At 41.5% G+C, this 18,706-nt stretch overlaps 1 protein-coding gene, 1 long non-coding RNA gene and 1 pseudogene across 2 annotated transcripts; all 3 read right to left on the bottom strand.

Annotated features, from left to right (window-relative positions):
* Window positions 1-346: 346 nt before the first annotated feature.
* LOC149393201 (uncharacterized) lies at window positions 347-1,436 on the bottom strand. Its single transcript, XR_016299773.1, has 2 exons — window positions 1,256-1,436; window positions 347-1,163 (listed from the first exon to the last, which is right to left on the bottom strand). It is a non-coding gene; the product is annotated as an uncharacterized LOC149393201 (long non-coding RNA).
* LOC149393200 (disease resistance protein RPV1-like) lies at window positions 1,318-4,286 on the bottom strand. Its single transcript, XM_089617939.1, has 5 exons — window positions 3,811-4,286; window positions 2,455-3,496; window positions 2,064-2,375; window positions 1,442-1,939; window positions 1,318-1,344 (listed from the first exon to the last, which is right to left on the bottom strand). Exons 1-5 carry the CDS (start codon window positions 4,284-4,286, stop codon window positions 1,318-1,320), a joined length of 2,355 nt encoding a protein of 784 aa, XP_089474065.1.
* Window positions 4,287-5,699: 1,413 nt separating this feature from the next.
* On the bottom strand, window positions 5,700-6,377 carry LOC149393199 (secreted RxLR effector protein 161 pseudogene; annotated as a pseudogene).
* Between the last annotated feature and the right edge of the window lie 12,329 nt (window positions 6,378-18,706).

Genomic DNA, 18,706 nt, shown 5'->3' with positions numbered 1-18,706 from the left:
TTGATACACATGGACAAGCTGTGTATTCTTAGTAGCCATGGAGATAAAATTCCAACAAACATCAGTCACTCAGTGAGGTTTTATTTTCCTGGTCAACGAATCAATGAGCAGCTTGGAATCACTTTCAATTACAGTTATATCTTTCCAAATAGTAGCCATACTTTCAATGCAAAATACGAGACCACATAATTCAGCAGCAAGACTATTAGACACTAAAACAGGTCCGGGAATATGCTTTCAGAAAATTGAGAAAAGGACACACACATATATATATATATATATATATATATATATATATATATATATATTGTATGTCACAGCAGTTATTGACACTGAAATTTGAGTATTCTGCGATAGGAATATAGGATAACGAACGTACGGTTGTCAATTCACAAGAAACAGTGGTTTCGGAACACTGCATTAACTGTGTCTGTCTCTTCTTCCTCCATAGAATCCTAAGAAATTGAAAACACAGGACCCTGAATTTGATACCCAAACATTTAGTTACCCAAATTTTTCAGTCCAGTCGTTTTGAGTTTTATTTTCGATGCCCGTCGCCAACGATTCTGAAGTGCTCGGAGCAAGCTTATTCTTAATCTGACATGCCAACGATGCCTCTTGTCTATTTTTATTTCACCAACACTCGATGCTTCAGTTTTTAACTCTTCTCGTTCACATAAACTTTGTTGGTTTTCTATCTCATGTTCATCGCCGGTCTCAATAATTGAATCTGAATCCAATATATAATCACCATATATAACGTGGACCCCACATTTTGTTACCTTAGCACCAAAATTAGTACCTTCGTTATTGCAGACCCAGAATCTAAACGACGCTTCTGATATATCTTTGCTTCTTCTGAGTGAGCATTCTTTCTTGACATCATTAGGATTGGAATTCGCTAGTCCCATGAACGTTGGTTTGCATAGAAAGTTCAACTTCTTATAGCTGTCTTCATAGAGGCGCTGGAGAAAGTTATGCCTTCTGGGACCGTAATCCCAGACATTGACAACTGCACATAAAGCGAAGCCCAAGATTTCACGATCCGGTCGGGCTTCGAAGCCTGTAATGACTGTGTCCCCGATGCCTTGTTCGAACCATTCTGGAATATTGTCTCCCCGGCAACAAAAACCGATATCTGCTGCGATAGGATGTGGATGTACCTATATCATATGCACTCAAAAAATGAGAAAGTAGATATAAAAATATAGATGTGTTATACATCATCGACGAGAGTATAGGATATGAAACATACGCTTGTAAATTCACAGGAAACAATGCTATTAGAACGAAGCTTAAGTTCTGCATTGACTGTTTCTACGTCTCTTCCTCCTCCGTAGAATCCTAAGCAATTGAAGAACACGAGATCTAGAACTTGATATCCAAAGTCAGCAGCCAAACATTTTGTGAGAACAGCCCTTGGAATTGAAACAATAGGCACCGGATCAGTTTGGTCGGGATCGAACGACGGAAGCTCCAGACAAAAAGCAGTCTCTGAACGAAATTCCACACCGTTACTGACTTGATTTATGGAGACTTGGGTCTCATATTCGAGGTTGGATTCATCCAACAGGAAGACCTCGAGACTCTGCATCGTTGATAAACTTTGTGGACAGACTAGGTTTTGGCAACCGGAGAGGTTTAATATCTTGAGATGATCGAGATACTGAATCCACAGAGGTACTCTCTCTATAGCCGTTCCACTCAACACCAAACATACAATACTTTTGGGAACCTTTGGGAACTCTTTTATCGACGAGCAGCCGTTGAGATTGAGAGTTTTAAGCTCCTCAAGATTCTCAAGAGATGAAGAAACTTCACAGAGACTTGTACAATGTTCGAGATATACATGCTCTAACTTTGAAGCTTGAGAGAGATCCGGAAGTTTAATAAGTTGTTTCGAGTGGCTAACATCAATTTTTATCAGATTCCAAAGCGGCTGTAACAATAAAAAAAAAAATTAAAAAAAAAAAGACCAAGAAGCTTAAATAACTCTTATGTGTTGTTAATTTCATAAACAAAACTCTATTAAAGGAATGAAAGACGTGCAACTTTTCAACTACCTGTATTCCTTCCCAGAGTTGAACAATATTGCTGAATGGCAGGTTAAGTTCGACAAGATATTGAGGCCTAAATCCCACTGGAAATGATTCCCATGGAAATGCCTCCCAATAGAGATACCGAAGAGAATCAGGCAAAAATTGAAGACCAGAGCTGTCTCCATTTTTTACGGAGACTCTGCATGTCTTGCGAACGTCCGAGTGAAATATTTTAAGTAGTCTGAGCTTAGACATGCTTTGAAAAGCACCCGAGTCGAACTCTATCTCACTAAATTTCGACATATCAAGAAATATTACTTCGATTATCGATGTCCCCTGGAAGTTGAAAAAAATTTATAATTAATAAAACTCATAGAGATGGGTAAAAAACTTCAAAGCATATTTAATCAATTACTCTGTTAGTCTCCAAAATGTGAATGGACACTTGAGAAATCCACATGCGACTACGATTCTCGAGCTCTACATCGGAATTCACAACGTTCCAAGCCATTTGTTGAATCAATGCATGAATGTGGAGTTTTCCATCGATGAAAGATATGAGAGACTTGTCAACAAGATCATCCAATCCAGTTTTCGGGTGCAAACCACACGCTGCGAAAATCCTCTCCGCATAATCTCTGAATTCGTTTCCGAAAAAACACGCGACGTCGAGGAACACACGCTTCTGCATTTCGTCAAGCCCGTCGTAACTCACCCTCAAAATATCCAAAATATCTCTGTTCGGACACTCCTTCAATTTGCTAAGCTCCGCTTCCCAATTTTCACGCCTCTTACCGCGAAAGAACGAGCTCAAAACTTTCAGAGCTAATGGAATTCCACCGGCATAGTTTACGATCTTCACGTATAGTTCGTGATCAGAATCGTCCTCTTGATCGACCGATTGTTTAAGCGAATGCAAACGAAACAATCGAAGCGCTTCATCGAAATCCAACTTCTCGACTCTATACAAATCATCAACTTGTCCCCTGAGGATTTGCTTGTCTCTACTCGTTATAACGATTCTACTTCCCGGGCCAAACCGATTAGCATCTTCTCTTAAAACCTCTACCTGCTCGGAATCATTCACGTTGTCCAGAATCACTAGCACTTTTTTTCGCCCGAGCTGGTTGTGTGGGAAGAGATTGTTCTTCGAGTAGTAGTACTTTTTCCGGCCTTGTTCCCACTGGACCCTTATGTCTTCGATGAAAAAACAAGCATCGAATTTGGAGCAAAGACGCTGAAAGACCATACGCGCCAGAGTCGTCTTTCCTATCCCTCCCGTCCCCCATATCCCGATCATGTGAAGAGGTTTCGGTGAGGTGCCACGCAGCAGATTTTCAATCTTTTTGAAACGTCTTTCTAATCCGGAAAAGCCAGTGAAATCGTCTAACGAGTCAACACGGTTTAGTTTCTCGAGGATGTCTGCGACGATTTTCTTTACTAATTCGGCCTCAGATCTATCACATTTACATATATATATATTAAGAAATCATGATTGACATCAAGAATCTAACAAGGGATATCATTGGTTTCTAGTTCAAAATTATCAGTAGATATCAAACTGTCTCTAATTTAATGAAATAAAAGAAGTCATAGCAGAACATAAAATATTCATTCGGAAGTATAGCCAATGATTAGTTTGCAAACAAAACCAATCACGAAAAAGAGGTCATAGTGTATGGGCAAAATATATATTGGTTTCTAGTTCAAAAGTATCAGTAGATCTCAAATTGTCTTTGATAAAAATTAAGAAAAAATATAAATTCGGTACCTGATGACACTTGAATCCCATCCAGCAAAGTTAGCTGCCTCTTTCAGAGCCCGTCTCCAGATCTTTATCATTTCACTCTTGAAACGTTTCTTGTGCTTAGCGAACGAAGCCTTGTACGTATTTGTTTGTTTTCGCACATCGGAAGGGTCAATGTCGTAAAAAACCGGCAACACAATCTGATCATTTCTTCGCCGGAATTCTAGAATGTGGACAAGCTCGTCCAAACACCACCGCGAAGATGCGTAGTCTTTCGAAAAGACGACTATGGAGAGCTTCGATCTCTCTATGGCGTCCTTGAGTGCCAACGAAATCTCGTCGCCTCTCCGGAGTCTTTCATCGTCTCTGAAGGTGTTGATGTGTTCTTGTACCAACGATGTGTAGAGATGGTCAGTGAAGCCGTGACGTGTGTCGCCTCTGAAACTGAGAAAAACGTCGAACTCTGGACTGGAAACAGTCGCCGAAGAAGAAGAAGCCATGAGTTGATTTGGGAATTGAAGGCGAGCATTGTTGATTAGAGGGACTAATGTAAGACAAAAAAACGAGTGAATAAATTAGTGAGAAAACTTCGACTTGAATAATCTTGTTAGTTAGACTTAGAAAAATAATTTTGCCTAATACTTTGGAGCTATTCTCAACAGCCATGTTCTTCAACGTGAATCATCTCATTAGTTGACAATAGAAAAATCATTGTACCAAATACTTCAGCGCCATTGATGGCGACTCTCACACGTGAGTGGGACCCACCTATGTAATTCAGCGCGCTGACTAAACCTTTATCTAACATCACCGCTCTATCTAAAGTCTAAACTATTACTTAACCAAGAATCGAAATGATAGCTGGTAATTGGTCAATTTTACAAAATTGTCCATATTAAAAAATTAATTTAGCGAAATTGAAATAATGCTGTCGACAAAAATTAATTATGAACAGAAATTTTTGTGAACAAAACAAAAATTATAACATATAGATAATATTTACAGAAATGCTTGTCTTTCATCGTCCGAGATCGATATAATAATAATTTTTCGTCGACTTTTTGTTTGTTTCATGCAATATTTCAATATTCAACGTCTCTGAGAATCCTCCAACAGCTCAGCCTTGTTGATAAGACCTCGTGCATGTGAGATGAGGGGAGGGCAATGACACGTAAGAAGTCTTACTTATGAAGCTTTAAAGATTTTTCTCATAATTTGTATTTAAATGTCCATATATAACTTACGATTCATTGTATAATGTTATATATATATATATATATATATATATATATATATATATATATATATATATATAACATTATACAATAGGATTTGAATCCCCAAAAACCGAACTCACAAGAATTCCCACACACACCAACACAAGAAATTGTTGACGAGGTTCAGCTCGAAAGCCTAGTCCCCGCGAACTCCTCAATGAAGGTAGTTCGAGTGTATTATCAAGATCAACACCGTTCTTTCTTTCACCACTGTCTTTACAAAGTACTTCAGACCAGTGAGAAAACACACAGAAATATACCAATCGCTCCTGTTTCCCTGAGAAAGAATTTCCCTCCCTCACAGACGATTCACTCTTCACTCAGCGTGTATCCCAATCCTCACTTTTCCCTCTGAATAGTACTAATTGATGATAAGACTACCTAACTAACTAAGACTGGCGCTGATTTATAGACTTAACCATCAGAGTCAATCTCAGTCGTCAACATCTACACAGCCCGTAGATTCTTGACACGTCAGCATTCACTTATAATCATAAAACAATAACGACACGAAATAATAAACGACATGACTTGAAACTGATATCTTCACAATCTCCACCTCAGTCTTCAAGTGACCTTGATCTTGCATACACTCAACCAACCTTTCATTGATTCATCGTTCGATTCTGTTCCCGGTCACGTTGCATCTACTCCAAGAAGCTTCAGACATAACCGAAACTTCCCTAAAGTTACCACTTTTGTACCACAGTCTGCCGGGTTGTCATCAGTGCTGACTTTTGCGATGTTGATGACGCCATCAGTGATCTTCTCTCTGATGAAGTGGTACTTGATGTCAAGGTGCTTAGCCCTGTCGTGGAACACTGGATTCTTACACAGATGGATCGCACTCTGACTATCGGAGAAGAGAGTTGATGTGCCTTGGAACACACGTAACTCCTTTAGTAGCCCTTGAATCCATATGCCTTCCTTTACTGCCTCAGTGGCAGTAATGTACTCTGCTTCCGCTGTGGACAAGGTTACAACTGGCTGTAACTGTGACTTCCAGCTCACGCAATTGCCATTAATCAGGAATTGATAAGCTGTAGTAGATTTTCTGCTATCTTTGTCCCATGCGTAGTCAGAGTCTATAAATCCCTCCACCAAAACTGAACTGCCTCTCTTATAGTACACCAAACCCATGTCACTGGTGCCTTTCAAGTACCTTAGGAGATGCTTCATAGCCAGCCAGTGTTCCTTGCCAGGGTTGGACATATACCTGTTAAGAACACTAATGGCATGAGCAATATCAGGTCTTGAACACACCATTGTGTACATGACAGAGCCAACAGCACTGAAATATGGGACATCTTCCATGGCCTGCTTTGCTGATTCTGACGTAGGGCATTGACTTGCTTAGATGCTGAAGTGGTTTGCCAAAGGTTGAGTCACTGGCTTGGCATCTCTCATGGCAAATTTGTCAACAAGTTTTTCTAAATAACCATGCTGAGACAAGGCCAGTATCCCCTTTTTCCTGTCTCTGATGATGTCAATTCCAAGGACCCTTGAGGAATCACCTAAATCTTTCATATCAAACTCTTTGCTCAACATCTTCTTGAGTTCTGATATTTTTGTCGTTGAACTACTAATTAGTAGCATATCATCAACGTATAAGAGAAGGTAGACACTTTTCAGAACTTCACTTCCTTTGAAGTATAAACATGCGTCATATGAACTCCTGTTGTACCCTTGCTCTATCATGAACGTGTCAAAGCGCTTATACCACTGACGCGGAGACTGCTTCAAACCATACAGTGACTTCTTTAGGAGACACACCATGTCTTTGCCCTTGTGCACTTCATATCCCGGTGGCTGCTCCATATAAATGGCGTCTTCCAAGTCACCGTGAAGGAACGCTGTTTTTACGTCCATTTTCTGTAATTCCAAGTCATACTGGACCACAAGAGCGAGTATTATCCTTATGGTCTTGTACTTCACCACATGAGAGAAAATCTCATTGTAATCGATTCCATCAACCCGTGTGAAGCCTTTTGCCACCAGTCTGGCCTTAAACCGAGGCTTGTCTGAGCTGTTCACACCTTCTTTGATCTTGTAAAGCCATCTACATGTCACCGGCTTTTGATCCTTGGGCCGGGGAACCATGACCCAGGTTCTGTTCTTGTAGAGAGACTCCATTTCCTCTCTCATTGCTTCCTTCCACTTTGCTGAGTCTGATCCAGTAACAGCATCTTGATAGAAGAGAGGCTCCTTCATCTGTATCTCCAAGGCCGATGTGAAAGCGTAGGCAAGGATCTCGGAGTATGCGGAGAATCCATATCTCTGAGTGGGCCTTGACACTCTCTTCTCTCTATCCCTTGTCAGAAGGTACTCAAGATGTTGTTGAGGTTGCTCCGAGCTGTTGTGACTTGTCATCTCTTGTTCACTGTTGTCTTGCTCGTGATCAGCTTGGCCACTAGACTCAGTAACATGCCTTGAGACTTGAATGTTCTGGTCTTCATGGTCACTTGGGGTGTTTAGGCCTTGAGGTTGTGGTGAAGCGGCATGATCTGCTGGCTCCACCTGAATAATATTCTCTAAGGTTTCTGTAGGGTTAGTGACACTCACAGTACTAGGACTTGGGTTAGTACATGATTGACAAGGGAAAACCGTTTCATTGAATATCACGTCTCTACTATTGATAATTTTGAAGCCATTACCTTCCCTTACCCACAGTCTATACCCTTGTGTACCTTGAGGATAGCCAAGGAACACGCATTTGATGGCTCTTGGTTCCAATTTGCCTTGACTTTAATGAACATAAGCAGAGCAGCCAAACACTCTCAAGTGATTGAGGTCAGGTGGCCTTGAACTCCATTTTTCCTCAGGTGTCTTGAATTCAATGGCGCTTGAAGGGCATCTATTCACAAGGTAAGCAGCGGTGACCATTGCTTCACCCCAGAAAGCCTTAGCCAACCCAGAATTGATCTTGCTTTGTTCAGTAAAGACCTGTTCATTCTTTCTGCAACTCCATTTTGCTGAGGGGTTAGTCTCACAGTTTTATGCCTTTTGATACCCTCATTGGCACAAAACTGATCGAACTCAGCATTACAGAACTCAAGACCGTTATCTGTTCTCAAGGTCTTAACCTTTTTATCAGTCATATTCTCAACCAAAATTTTCCATTCTTTAAATTTCTCAAAAGCCTGATTTTTGTGTTTCAGCAAATATATCCAAACCTTTCTCGAGAAGTCATCAATGATGGATAAGAAATAGAAATTACCACCATGTGTAGCTGTTCTTGAGGTTCCCCATAAATCTGAGTGAATGTACTCTAGGACTTGTGTGGATGTGTGTTTTCCGGTTGGGAATTTCTGCCTGTGTTGCTTTGCCAAAATGCAGTGCTCGCAGAAGTCAAGTTTACTGACTTTATCCTTTCCTAGCAATTTCTGATTGCTCATCAGTTGTAGACCCTTCTCACTGATGTGGCACAGCCTCCGGTGCCACAGGGTAGCTTTGCTATCATTTTGGGTAGAGGCAACTGACACGTCTCCATGGAGAGTCTCTCCAATAAGATAATAGAGACCTGCTATCTTGATTCCCTTCAAAACAACATCACCTTTTGCAATATACATAGAGCCTTGCTCTATTTTGTTAGTATAACCCAAATCATCAAGAATTCCAATAGAAATCATATTCCTAGACAATTCAGGGACATATCTAACATTTTCAAGAATTCTCACAACACCATCAGCCATCTTAATGCTAACAGTTCCTATACCAGCGACAGAGCAAGAATTATTGTTACCCATTATTACCTTCCCTTCATCGAGTTCATGGTAGTTAGACAACCAGTGGTTGTTGTGAGTCATGTGATAGGTACACCCAGAGTCAAGGATCCAGTCTGAGGCTTTGAGATTCCCTGACGCCATGAGAACTTCGCCGTCGTTGTAGCCATCACCAAAGTTTGCCGAGTCTTGGTCACCTTGTGATGTGCTAGCTTGGTTTTCCTTGTTCTTCTTGATCCACGAGTAGCAATCCTTCTTGATGTGACCCATTTTGTTGCAGTGGAAACACTTCTTGTCGGCGTTGGGGTTGGGACTTTGGTTATTGGTCTTGGCAGGTGCTTTGCCATGATTCTTGGCCTTTGAGTTTCTCCCATCGGTGTTCTTGTGCTGATGTTTGCCACGAGCCATGTGATTTTCACCGTCACCGGAGGTCTTCTTGTCAGCTCGGATTTCCAAATCTTTGGACTTTAGAGCATATATGACTTCTTCTAGGTTGATCGAAGACCTCCCATACTTGATTGCCGATTTCACCTCCCTGTATACCTCTGGAAGGGAAGTGAGAATAATAATTGCCTTATTCTCGTCGCTGAGCTCTTCCTTGTCACCGGAGTTTGCGAGCTCGATCGTCATTTTCAAGAACTCGTCTAAGTTGGCTTTCAAAGACTTTGATTGGTCCATCCTGAACCCAAAGAGTCTCTCCTTCAGGTAGATTTTGTTGGAGAGTGAGCGAGATTGAAACATCTCCTCAAGTTTCTTCCACACCTTTGCCGGTGTATCTTCCTTGTCAATCAGGCGGATAATCGAATCCGAAAGGTGAAAGATTATCGTGCCCATGGCGGTCTCAGACATTTCTTCTCTCTGATCTTGAGGAATGTCTTCAGGCCATGGCACAGGGTCGGAGATGACCCTCAGCAATCTCTATTGAGCGAGGAGAGCAGAGATTTTCCCACGCCATATACGAAAATCGCCGGTGCCGTCGAATTTCTCGATTTCAATCCTCATCGCTGACGATGGATTCCACGAGTGAAACCCTAGATTGCTCTGTTGCATCGAATTGGTGTTGGTGCTCTGTGCTGGGGGTTCGTCGCTCCGATCTTGATCGCCGGTACGCTCCGCGAGGCGATTCGATTCTTCTGACTCCGCCAGGGTGAAGAATTTCCGAGGATCAAGAATGGAGAAACCGTGAATTCACGATCGACACTACGAGGCTCTGATACCACTGTAGGATTTGAATCCCCAAAAACCGAACACACAAGAATTACCACACACACAAACACAAGAAATTGTTGACGAGGTTCAGCTCGAAAGCCTAGTCCCCGCGAACTCCTTAATGAAGGTAGTTCGAGTGTATTATCAAGATCAACACCGTTCTTTCTTTCACCACTGTCTTTACAAAGTACTTCAGACCAGTGAGAAAACACACATAAATATACCAATCGCTCCTGTTTCCCTGAGAAAGAATTTCCCTCCCTCACAGACAATTCACTCTTCACTCAGCGTGTATCCCAATCATCACTTTTCCCTCTGAATAGTACTAATTGATGATAAGACTACCTAACTAACTAAGACTGGCGCTGATTTATAGACTTAACCATCAGAGTCAATCTCAGTCGTCAACATCTACACAGCCCGTAGATTCTTGACACGTCAGCATTCACTTATAATCATAAAACAATAACGACACGAAATAATAAACGACATGACTTGAAACTGATATCTTCACAATATATATATGTTTGATAAGGTTTTGTAGATCTTTAAGGGGTGGTGCTTAGGATTGGGATATAATTCTAGGTCGAATTATATAAAGACCCTTTAATTCTATAAGCAAAATTTTTGGAAATTAACCCACTGAGACTTTCGAAATTCAAATTGCTGTTTAGCTAACTTTCAATAAATATTAGGTAAATAATACACATTTTTTATACTCTTTTTATTATTGCAGTTAACCTTTTTGAACGTGTAAATATTAGTTTATAGCTATTTATCAAAAACTTACTAAAGATTAACTATATAGCAAACCAGATATGTAAACAATGATATATATCTAATGAACCCATCTATAAAGGATAAGGGATGGTTCTACGTCACATTGCGATCTCGGATAGGAGCAGCCATTATGACGGTAATTTTGATCTTAGAGTGTGTTGATGCTGATTTTCGGATCGTCAACAATAACAAATATTTCCGTAATATTTGCTTTATTTAATAATAGGTCTCAGAAAACTTCGTATAAGAAACAGTAATGAAATCCCAATTTAAATAAAAAGGAATGTTGATATGATATATAGGATGAATAAATTTTTATTAATAATGAAATAATTACAGCTGAGCGAAGTGCAGAGGTCGAGATGGCGAACTCAACAAAGATCAAAGAATTTGAATACAGATGTTAAAGATTAAGTCTAAGCTTGTACGTGCGTCAAAATGAATACAACAATGTTATTTATAGGCGAAGAAAAGATAATCTCTTGGGCACGTGTTGATCAGCTCGTCTTTGCCACGTCGCAGGTTGGTCAATTCTCAGATCCGGTCTCCTCGGCGAGGTTTTCTCTTGACCACGACTTCGCTACTCGACAGATTCAACGCGGGTGATCTGCTTTCTTCGGCGACCTGGGCTTGGGCTTTTTGCTCAGAGCTAAGCTGTATCATTTATTGGGCTTTGGCCGAACCAAGGCCCAATAATAATAAATATTTTTTGAAAAAAATATATACCCCCACTATTAGCCCCCAAATATTTCCAAAATATTCCGAATATTTTGAAATTATTTACCACGGAGAATTAGAACTGTCTCGAATTTATGGAGGGAAAATATTTTTTTGACACGTGGCATCGCGTGGAGACGCGTTTCTTAACACGTGGCGTGATATGATTGTACTTCAAAAGTCGAAGTCGAAGAGTCGCGAACGTCTCTTAATATCTTCGAAGATATCGAGGGAATATTTTCGATTTGATTTGATTTTATTCGAAATCATTAGATTTTCACGAGATTCGGTTAAACGTAAAGACGTATAAATAAACGTGCCGAAGATTCACTTCCTCTCATTTATATTCTCGTCATTTGCAGTAAAAGGTAATTCTTTCTTTTTTCTCATTTACTTCGAACTTGAGTTCTCTCTCTCTAAGTTCTTTGAATTTATTTAGACTTCGGCTACTTTTCGTTCTTAGTTCGACCAGGGAACTCAAACAAATTCATACTTTTAGACACTTCGTCCTTCAAAACTCTAGGTTTAGATGTCGAAATCAGGAGTTCGTCCATCAGGGTCTCAACCATTAGGAAATGAAGACATTCTCTTACCTTCTGTTGTGACCTCTCTCGATTTGGAGGGAATTCGAGAGAGATACCAAATACCCCAGAAATCAAAATCTTTCTTCCCCCTCCCGGAGCCACTTCAGATACCATTGTGGAGGGTTTTTGTCGTATATACGAGATCTGGTTAGAAAAATGTGGGCTAAGGTTTCCAGTACACCCTCTCCTGTTCGACTTCGTCGAGGCTCTCGGGTTGACCCTGCTTCAGATGTGTCCGAACTTCATTAGGACTGTGATGGGTCTGATAGTTGTGGCCCACGAAGAAGAGGTCGACCTCACATTGATGGATTTAGTCCATCTTTGTGTTGTTAAGGTGAACTCGAAACATGATCCGAAATGTTTCTATCTTTTGAAGGCCGCGGGCAAGGGAGTGATCTCTGGCCTTGCTTCGAAAGACAAGTACTGGGGGAGGCGGTATTTTTACTTCGCCATCAACGAGCATTCCCTCGGGAACCGAGCTCGTTCTTTCTCGTTGAAGTGGACGAGCTCGCCGAGTATGCTTGGATTCATTCTTTTTATCCTTATTATTTTGTAGTTAGCGAAGTGTGCTGACGCTTTCCTTTTTACTTTGTTTTTTCAGGAAAGATCAGGGCGCCCTCTCAAGGAGAAGAGTTCGCCAAAAAAACTTTCGAAGTTGCAAGAGGGCTGCGTAGAGTGGTCGAGCTTTACCCCGTACAAGTTTATTTCGGCCACACTTTGGCCAAACCCTCTGACAGTTTTTAGGAAGATTTTGAAGAAGGTATGTTCGACAAACGTCGAGTTCGTCCTTTCTGTCAAATACATATATGTTTATTTTTTTCAAGACTTTTTCTTCTTTCTCTCTTTTTTTATTTATTTTTTATTTTAGACGTAGGGGACAATATGAACACCCCGGTCAGTGCTCGCGAGGCAAGAAAAAATAAGAAGGGGGACGTTGCCTCTACTTCAACTCCGGCACCATCGGTGCCCATTGCTGACCCTGACGTCGAAGTGACGAGGGTCAGGCTGGCGTCTACTTCAACGGGGTTTCTGCGCCAGCTCACCTGGTCCGACATGGCGCTCCCGAAGGTGCCCGAGCTCGCCGAATCGGACTGGTACCGAATGATGGCTTTGGCCATCACTGGGGTAAGCGTTTTCTTTCTTTTTATGTATTATTTTTCGAATAGTCGTCCTGTTATACTTGTCAAAAAATTTAAGAGATTTGTCAAGGTGGAACTAAAAATTTGTAAGTCGTCGATCTCTTATACTTAATCAAATTTAAATTTTGTTGTTTTCAGCTGTCCACCCAATTGAACCGAGGCGTATTTTGCTATGAAAATCGCCTCCATGATGCTAAGGCGGAGCAGGCCAGAGAAGCTGGCCGATGTTCAGAAGGGGACGGAGCCTCTTCAAGCCGAGCTCCATGGGATGAACGAGAAGATCGCCACACTTCAGGACAATCTCCTGGCCTAGGACCCTTTGCTAGAAAGGGCGAAGTAGAGGGGTGATGAGTTCTACGCTAAGGCCCATTGCATGTCTGTGGATCTCGACGATAAAAATACCAAGATCCAGAAGTGAGACGCTTATGCGAACGGGCTGGGGAGAGATAAGGAGAAATTGGCGGTCGACCTGACGGATCGGGATCAAGAGCTAAAGGACGCTCTCGAGGAGCTGGCCCGGACGAAGAGGACGGTGAAGGCAAACTGAGTTCGGGCAGTGCATGCGGCGAAGAAGATGACTTCGCTGCGGTACAGAGAGCACATTCTCAAGTACCGAGTTCCAAAGGAAAAGACAGACGAGGCCATCCTTGTCTTGAAAAAACTTGAGCAATGCCGGTAAAATAGGGAGCTGATCTCGGAGGCCCTGTAGGGCGAGATCTCGGCAACGCCCAGTACGAGACCGACTACACAGCCATTGCCATCCCCGAGGTCGAGGATGTCCCCTTCACTCCTTACTCGGACCGATCTCCCGCCGATGCCTCCGCATTCGAAGTCGAGACCGCCGTCATTGATGAGCATGGCTCCATGCTTGATCAAACTAACGAGGTCCTGAACTCGATTCCTGAGGAGAACAAGAATGCAGCGGCATTTACACCTACTTTTGAGCGGACAGACGCTGAGGTTGAGCCCTAAGTCTAAGCCTATTTCTATTTTGTTTTAAAGACGTCATATTTTTTTTTTGTCTTTTTAGGTCCCGTTTGTTTCAGGCGAAATTTTTATTCCTTTCAAGACAATTATAGGGGGCTTCGGTACTCCTACTTTATTTGGATTATTTTTATTATTTTATGTAATTTCATTTCTTAAATTTTCCTATTTTTTTAGCTCGCCAAATTCTTCTATGAATGCATGAATGTTTTCATATTTTGTCTAAGTCGTTCATGTCGTTCAATATATCTGAGTATTTCCACTTATCATTATTTTGTTGGAAATTAAAGTAACTGGGACTTGCAAAATTTGTTAAGTCTTTTAGATCGCCGATTACTGATCTAAAATGTTTCCCTTAAGATTTTATGTCGAAGTCGTATTAAAATTTTCAAAGAATTCACTAGGTCTTTTAGATCATCAGAAATCTAAAACGTTTCCCTTAGGCCGAAGTATTGTAGTGGCTTTTGTTCAAAATATGTTTAAGTCTTTTGGATCGCCGATGATCCAAAACGTTTCCCTTAAGATTTAAAGCCAAAATAAACAAACGAATTTTATCAAGATTCTGTTAAATCTTTCAGATCGTCGGAGATCTAAAAAGTTTCCCTTAAGACTCTTGGACGAGGTCAAACTTGTCGGAATGCGGCCTCTAATTCAGGTGTTTTACAAGAATGACGCTGCGAGATGTCGGATCTTGCCACAAACGTCGTGAGGTATTTGCACTACTAGCCTAATCCGGGGTCGGGATTGTTGACCGAGGTGCGAGCTTCGTAGCTCAAAACTTTTTTTTTTATTATTTTCTTTTACCTTTTATTTGCCAAAAGTAGGGTTGAGAGTTCTAAGATGTTGGGGACTGTGCCTCTGTCAAAGAAAGGATATCTACGTACCCTTATGTAGGGATCAAGTCAGACATAGTTCAATTCTTACCGGGTTAGCAATAGTTTTTTTTTAGGTTGATCACGTTCCATGATCTCAAAACGGGGACTCCATTGAGCGTTTTGAGTTCATAGACCCCAGGGTGTGCTACTTTGGTGACCCTATAGGGGCCTTCCTAGTTCGCACCAAGTTTTTTGGCGTTTGCCTCGGTAGTATTCTGAAATATTTTTCGGAGAACTAGGTCTCCTATCTCGAACTTTCTTGTATTGACGTTCTTGTTATAGGACCTAGCGATAGATTGTTTGTATTGGGAATGTTGTGTTAACGCTAGCTCCCGTTTTTCGTCTATGAAATCCAATGCGTCACATAGTGACTACTCGTTCTTTTGTTCATCTTCATTGACGTGCATTACTCTAAGAGTCTGCACTTGGTGTTCGATCGGGATAACTGACTCGACTCCATGTGGTAGGGAAAATGGGGTTTCCCCAGTCGGCCTTCTTGGGCTAGTCCGGTAGGCCCAGAGCACGCCTAGTAGCTCTTCCGCCTATCGTCATTTCTTAGACGTTAGCCTTTTCTTGATGGAGTTCATGATGATCTTGTTTGCTACCTCACCATGTCCGTTTTCTTGGGGATATTGTGGTGTCGACATCCTCAGTTCCACATTGTTGTTGTAGCAAAATTTCCATAGTCTTTTAAATATAAATTGTGAGCCGTTGTCCGTCACGATTTCGTGAGGCATCCCATGCCGACAGATTATGTTTTGCCAGATGAAGGCCTCCACGTCAACGTCTTTTACTGGGACGAAGGCGCTTGCTTCCACCCATTTTGAAAAATAATCTGTCAAGATTAAGAGGAATCTTAGTCCGCCTGGGGCGACTGACATTGGTCCCACGATGTCCATAGGCCACTTCATGAATGGGTATGGAGCCGAGGTGGATGACAGCTCTTCCGCGGGTCGTTTTATGTTAGGGGTATGTCATTGGCACCGGTCACAGTGACGTGAGTGTGCCTCACAATCGGCTAACATCGTGGGCCAGAAGTAGCCATGTCATTTTATTTTTATGGCGAGTGCTCTTCCACCCGCATGGTTTTCGCATTCCCCCTCGTGTACGTCTTTGAGGATTCTTTTGGATTCGGCCAATCCGATGCATCTAAGGAATGGTCCTGCGAAGCTTCTTTTGAACCGGCTTCCGCTTATAATGCAAAATCTTGCACTTCGTAGTATGAGCTTGCGTTTCACCATTTTTTCAGTCGGGGTTGTACCAGTGGTGACGTAATGCATGATTTCATCTTTCCAATCCCCATTTCTATAGTTACTACTGCCGCAACGGTAGTAGCTATAGAAGGTTGCTTAATTGTCTCGACTGGTATAACTCTTTCCAGATCTGGATGTGAAGTGGATGCCAATGCATCTAAAGCGTTTGCGAAGGTATTTTCACCCCGATGGATTTGTGTTAGAGTGAATGGCTTCATTTGCGCTGTGAGGTCTTTTTCGATCTTCAAATAGGCTTTCATTCACTCGTCTCGCATTTCGTACACACAAAAATTATGATTAGCTACGAGTTGCGAGTCGCAGAAAGCTTGGACTTGCTTTGCCCCGACAACTGTGACTAATCCTATCCCAGCTATTAACGCTTTGTATTTGGCTTCGTTTAGACGCGATGAAGTCGAGTCTAAATTATTGTTCGATTATTTTGCTGTGAGGGGACGTTGGGTGGATTCCTACTCCTGCCCCTTTTTTTATGACATCCCGTCTACTTTTAGTACCCAAGTGTCGTCAGTTTCTACATTGGCGGGATTTTCTCTGGGGAGTTCGACTAGGAAATCTGCCAAAACTTGTGATTTGGTGCATGTCCTAATTCTATACTCGATGTCGTATTCGCTTAGTTCCACGGCCTATTTAGTCAGTCTTCCCGACTGGTTGGGACTGTGTAGGAAGCTCCTAAGTGGTTGGGTCATCATTACTATTATGGTGTGGGATTGTAAGTATGGTCGGAGTTTCCGTGCAGCAGAAATGACGGCCAACGCCAATTTTTCCACAATAGGTTATCGACTAACGACTTACTTACGTAAAATATTGGTCGTTGGTCCCCTTGCTCTTCCCTGACAAGCACTCCGCTAACTGCTGCTTGGGACGCGGCGATGTATAGGTAGAGTGGTTCTCCTTCAACGGGTTTTGCAAGGATGGGGGAAGTCGATAGGTATGTTTTTAATTCTTTAGATGCTTCTTCGCATTTTTCATCCCATTCGAGCTTTTTATTTCCCTTAAGAAGTCGATAGAATGGGAAGCATTTATCTGTGGATCGAGAGATGAAGCGATTGAGGGCGGCGATTCGGCCTATCAATCTTTACACCTCGAGCCTGCTGCAAGATGAGGGCATTTCTCTTAGGGCATGCAATTGATCCGGATTTGCCTCGATTCCTCGCTGGGTCACCAAGTAGCCGACGAACTTACCGGATGAGACTCCAAATGAAAATTTGGTTGGGTTAAGCTACATCTGATACTTTTTTTAGTACTTTGAAACATTCTTCTATTGGAATTGATCTAGGGTTTAAGAAAACAGTTTAACGCTTCGGGCAAGCGGCGGAATTTAAAAATTTTCTTTTTGACAGGTAAAACGATTTTACTAACCTAGACAAAGAGCAAGTACATATAAATAAAAACTATTATGAGCATAAAATAATTTACTAACCTTTGAGAAGCTTGAAAGTTGATGAGGCTTCGGAAGGTTGAATTGTTCGTCTCCCCTCGCAGCACGTCTCTCTTCTTTCCTCGTCAACTCGAGCAACCACGACAGTTTCTATCACAAGTATCACTCGAGAGAAATGGAATTAGTGAGTGGGCACTTTTAAACACGACGACTCGAGAACAAGTCTCAAAGTCTAAGAGCTAAAAACTCTAGGTGAAATGAGGACCTAGGTGCCAAAACAAAAACGAAAGAAAACTAGAGAGAGAGAGAGAGGAGTTCGGCCAAGGTAGAGAGAGAAGCTCTCAATCTCTAAAACTTGGGATGAATAAACAATGAGAATGAGTCCTCTATTTATAGGGGAGAGATTACCTTCATAAAGGTAGTTTCCTCTTTTGTAGAATATCACATATTCATGAGCAAATATTGCCTCTATCCCTTTTAATTCACACGGCCATCTCTATGTTTATAGAAGCAAATTTGTTTCCTCTTTTTGCTTGCCTTGGCCGCCCAAATGCATTCCTCAAGTAGGAAATTTGTTCCTCTTTATCTTTTGGCAAGTATCTACATACATTAATGCACAGAATAAACTCTTTTTCACACTATGGCATGAACGAAATTCAGCCTTCTTTTCCTAGGGTTAGACGTGCAAGGCTTCTAGAATGGGTTTCTAGATTTTTCTTCATTTGTTCATGACAACATAAGAAAAGCCCATTAAGAATTTTCAAGTAAAATTCCATGAAATGAAATTAATCCTCAAGGCCTAATAAACTCTTCATGGCCGAGTGTTTTAAGTTTCATTTGTCATCTTATGACGATGTCAAAAAATTTATTGACTTTCATTTCGTCCTATGTCTAAAAAGACAAAAATACCCTTTAGACAATTTTCGTAAAACTTATCTCTTAAGGCATGCAATTGATCCGGATTTGCCTCGATTCCTCGCTGGG

The sequence above is a fragment of the Urtica dioica genome, chromosome 6 (genome assembly GCF_054948205.1).
Source record: "Urtica dioica subsp. dioica isolate 48M chromosome 6, U.dioica_male_clone48M_v1_H2, whole genome shotgun sequence".
NCBI classification, from domain to species: Eukaryota; Viridiplantae; Streptophyta; class Magnoliopsida; order Rosales; family Urticaceae; genus Urtica; species Urtica dioica.
This window is presented reverse-complemented; position numbering and strand designations above follow the sequence as displayed.

Excerpts from the sequence above, each read along its gene's own strand:
- LOC149393200 (XM_089617939.1), bottom strand. The coding sequence starts at position 4,286 with ATGGCTTCTTCTTCTTCGGCGACTGTTTCCAGTCCAGAGTTCGACGTT. Across the intron at positions 2,376-2,454 it reads ACATTTTGGAGACTAACAGA|GGGACATCGATAATCGAAGT; the intron begins GTAATTGATTAA and ends TTCAACTTCCAG. Across the intron at positions 1,940-2,063 it reads AACTCTGGGAAGGAATACAG|CCGCTTTGGAATCTGATAAA; the intron begins GTAGTTGAAAAG and ends TTATTGTTACAG.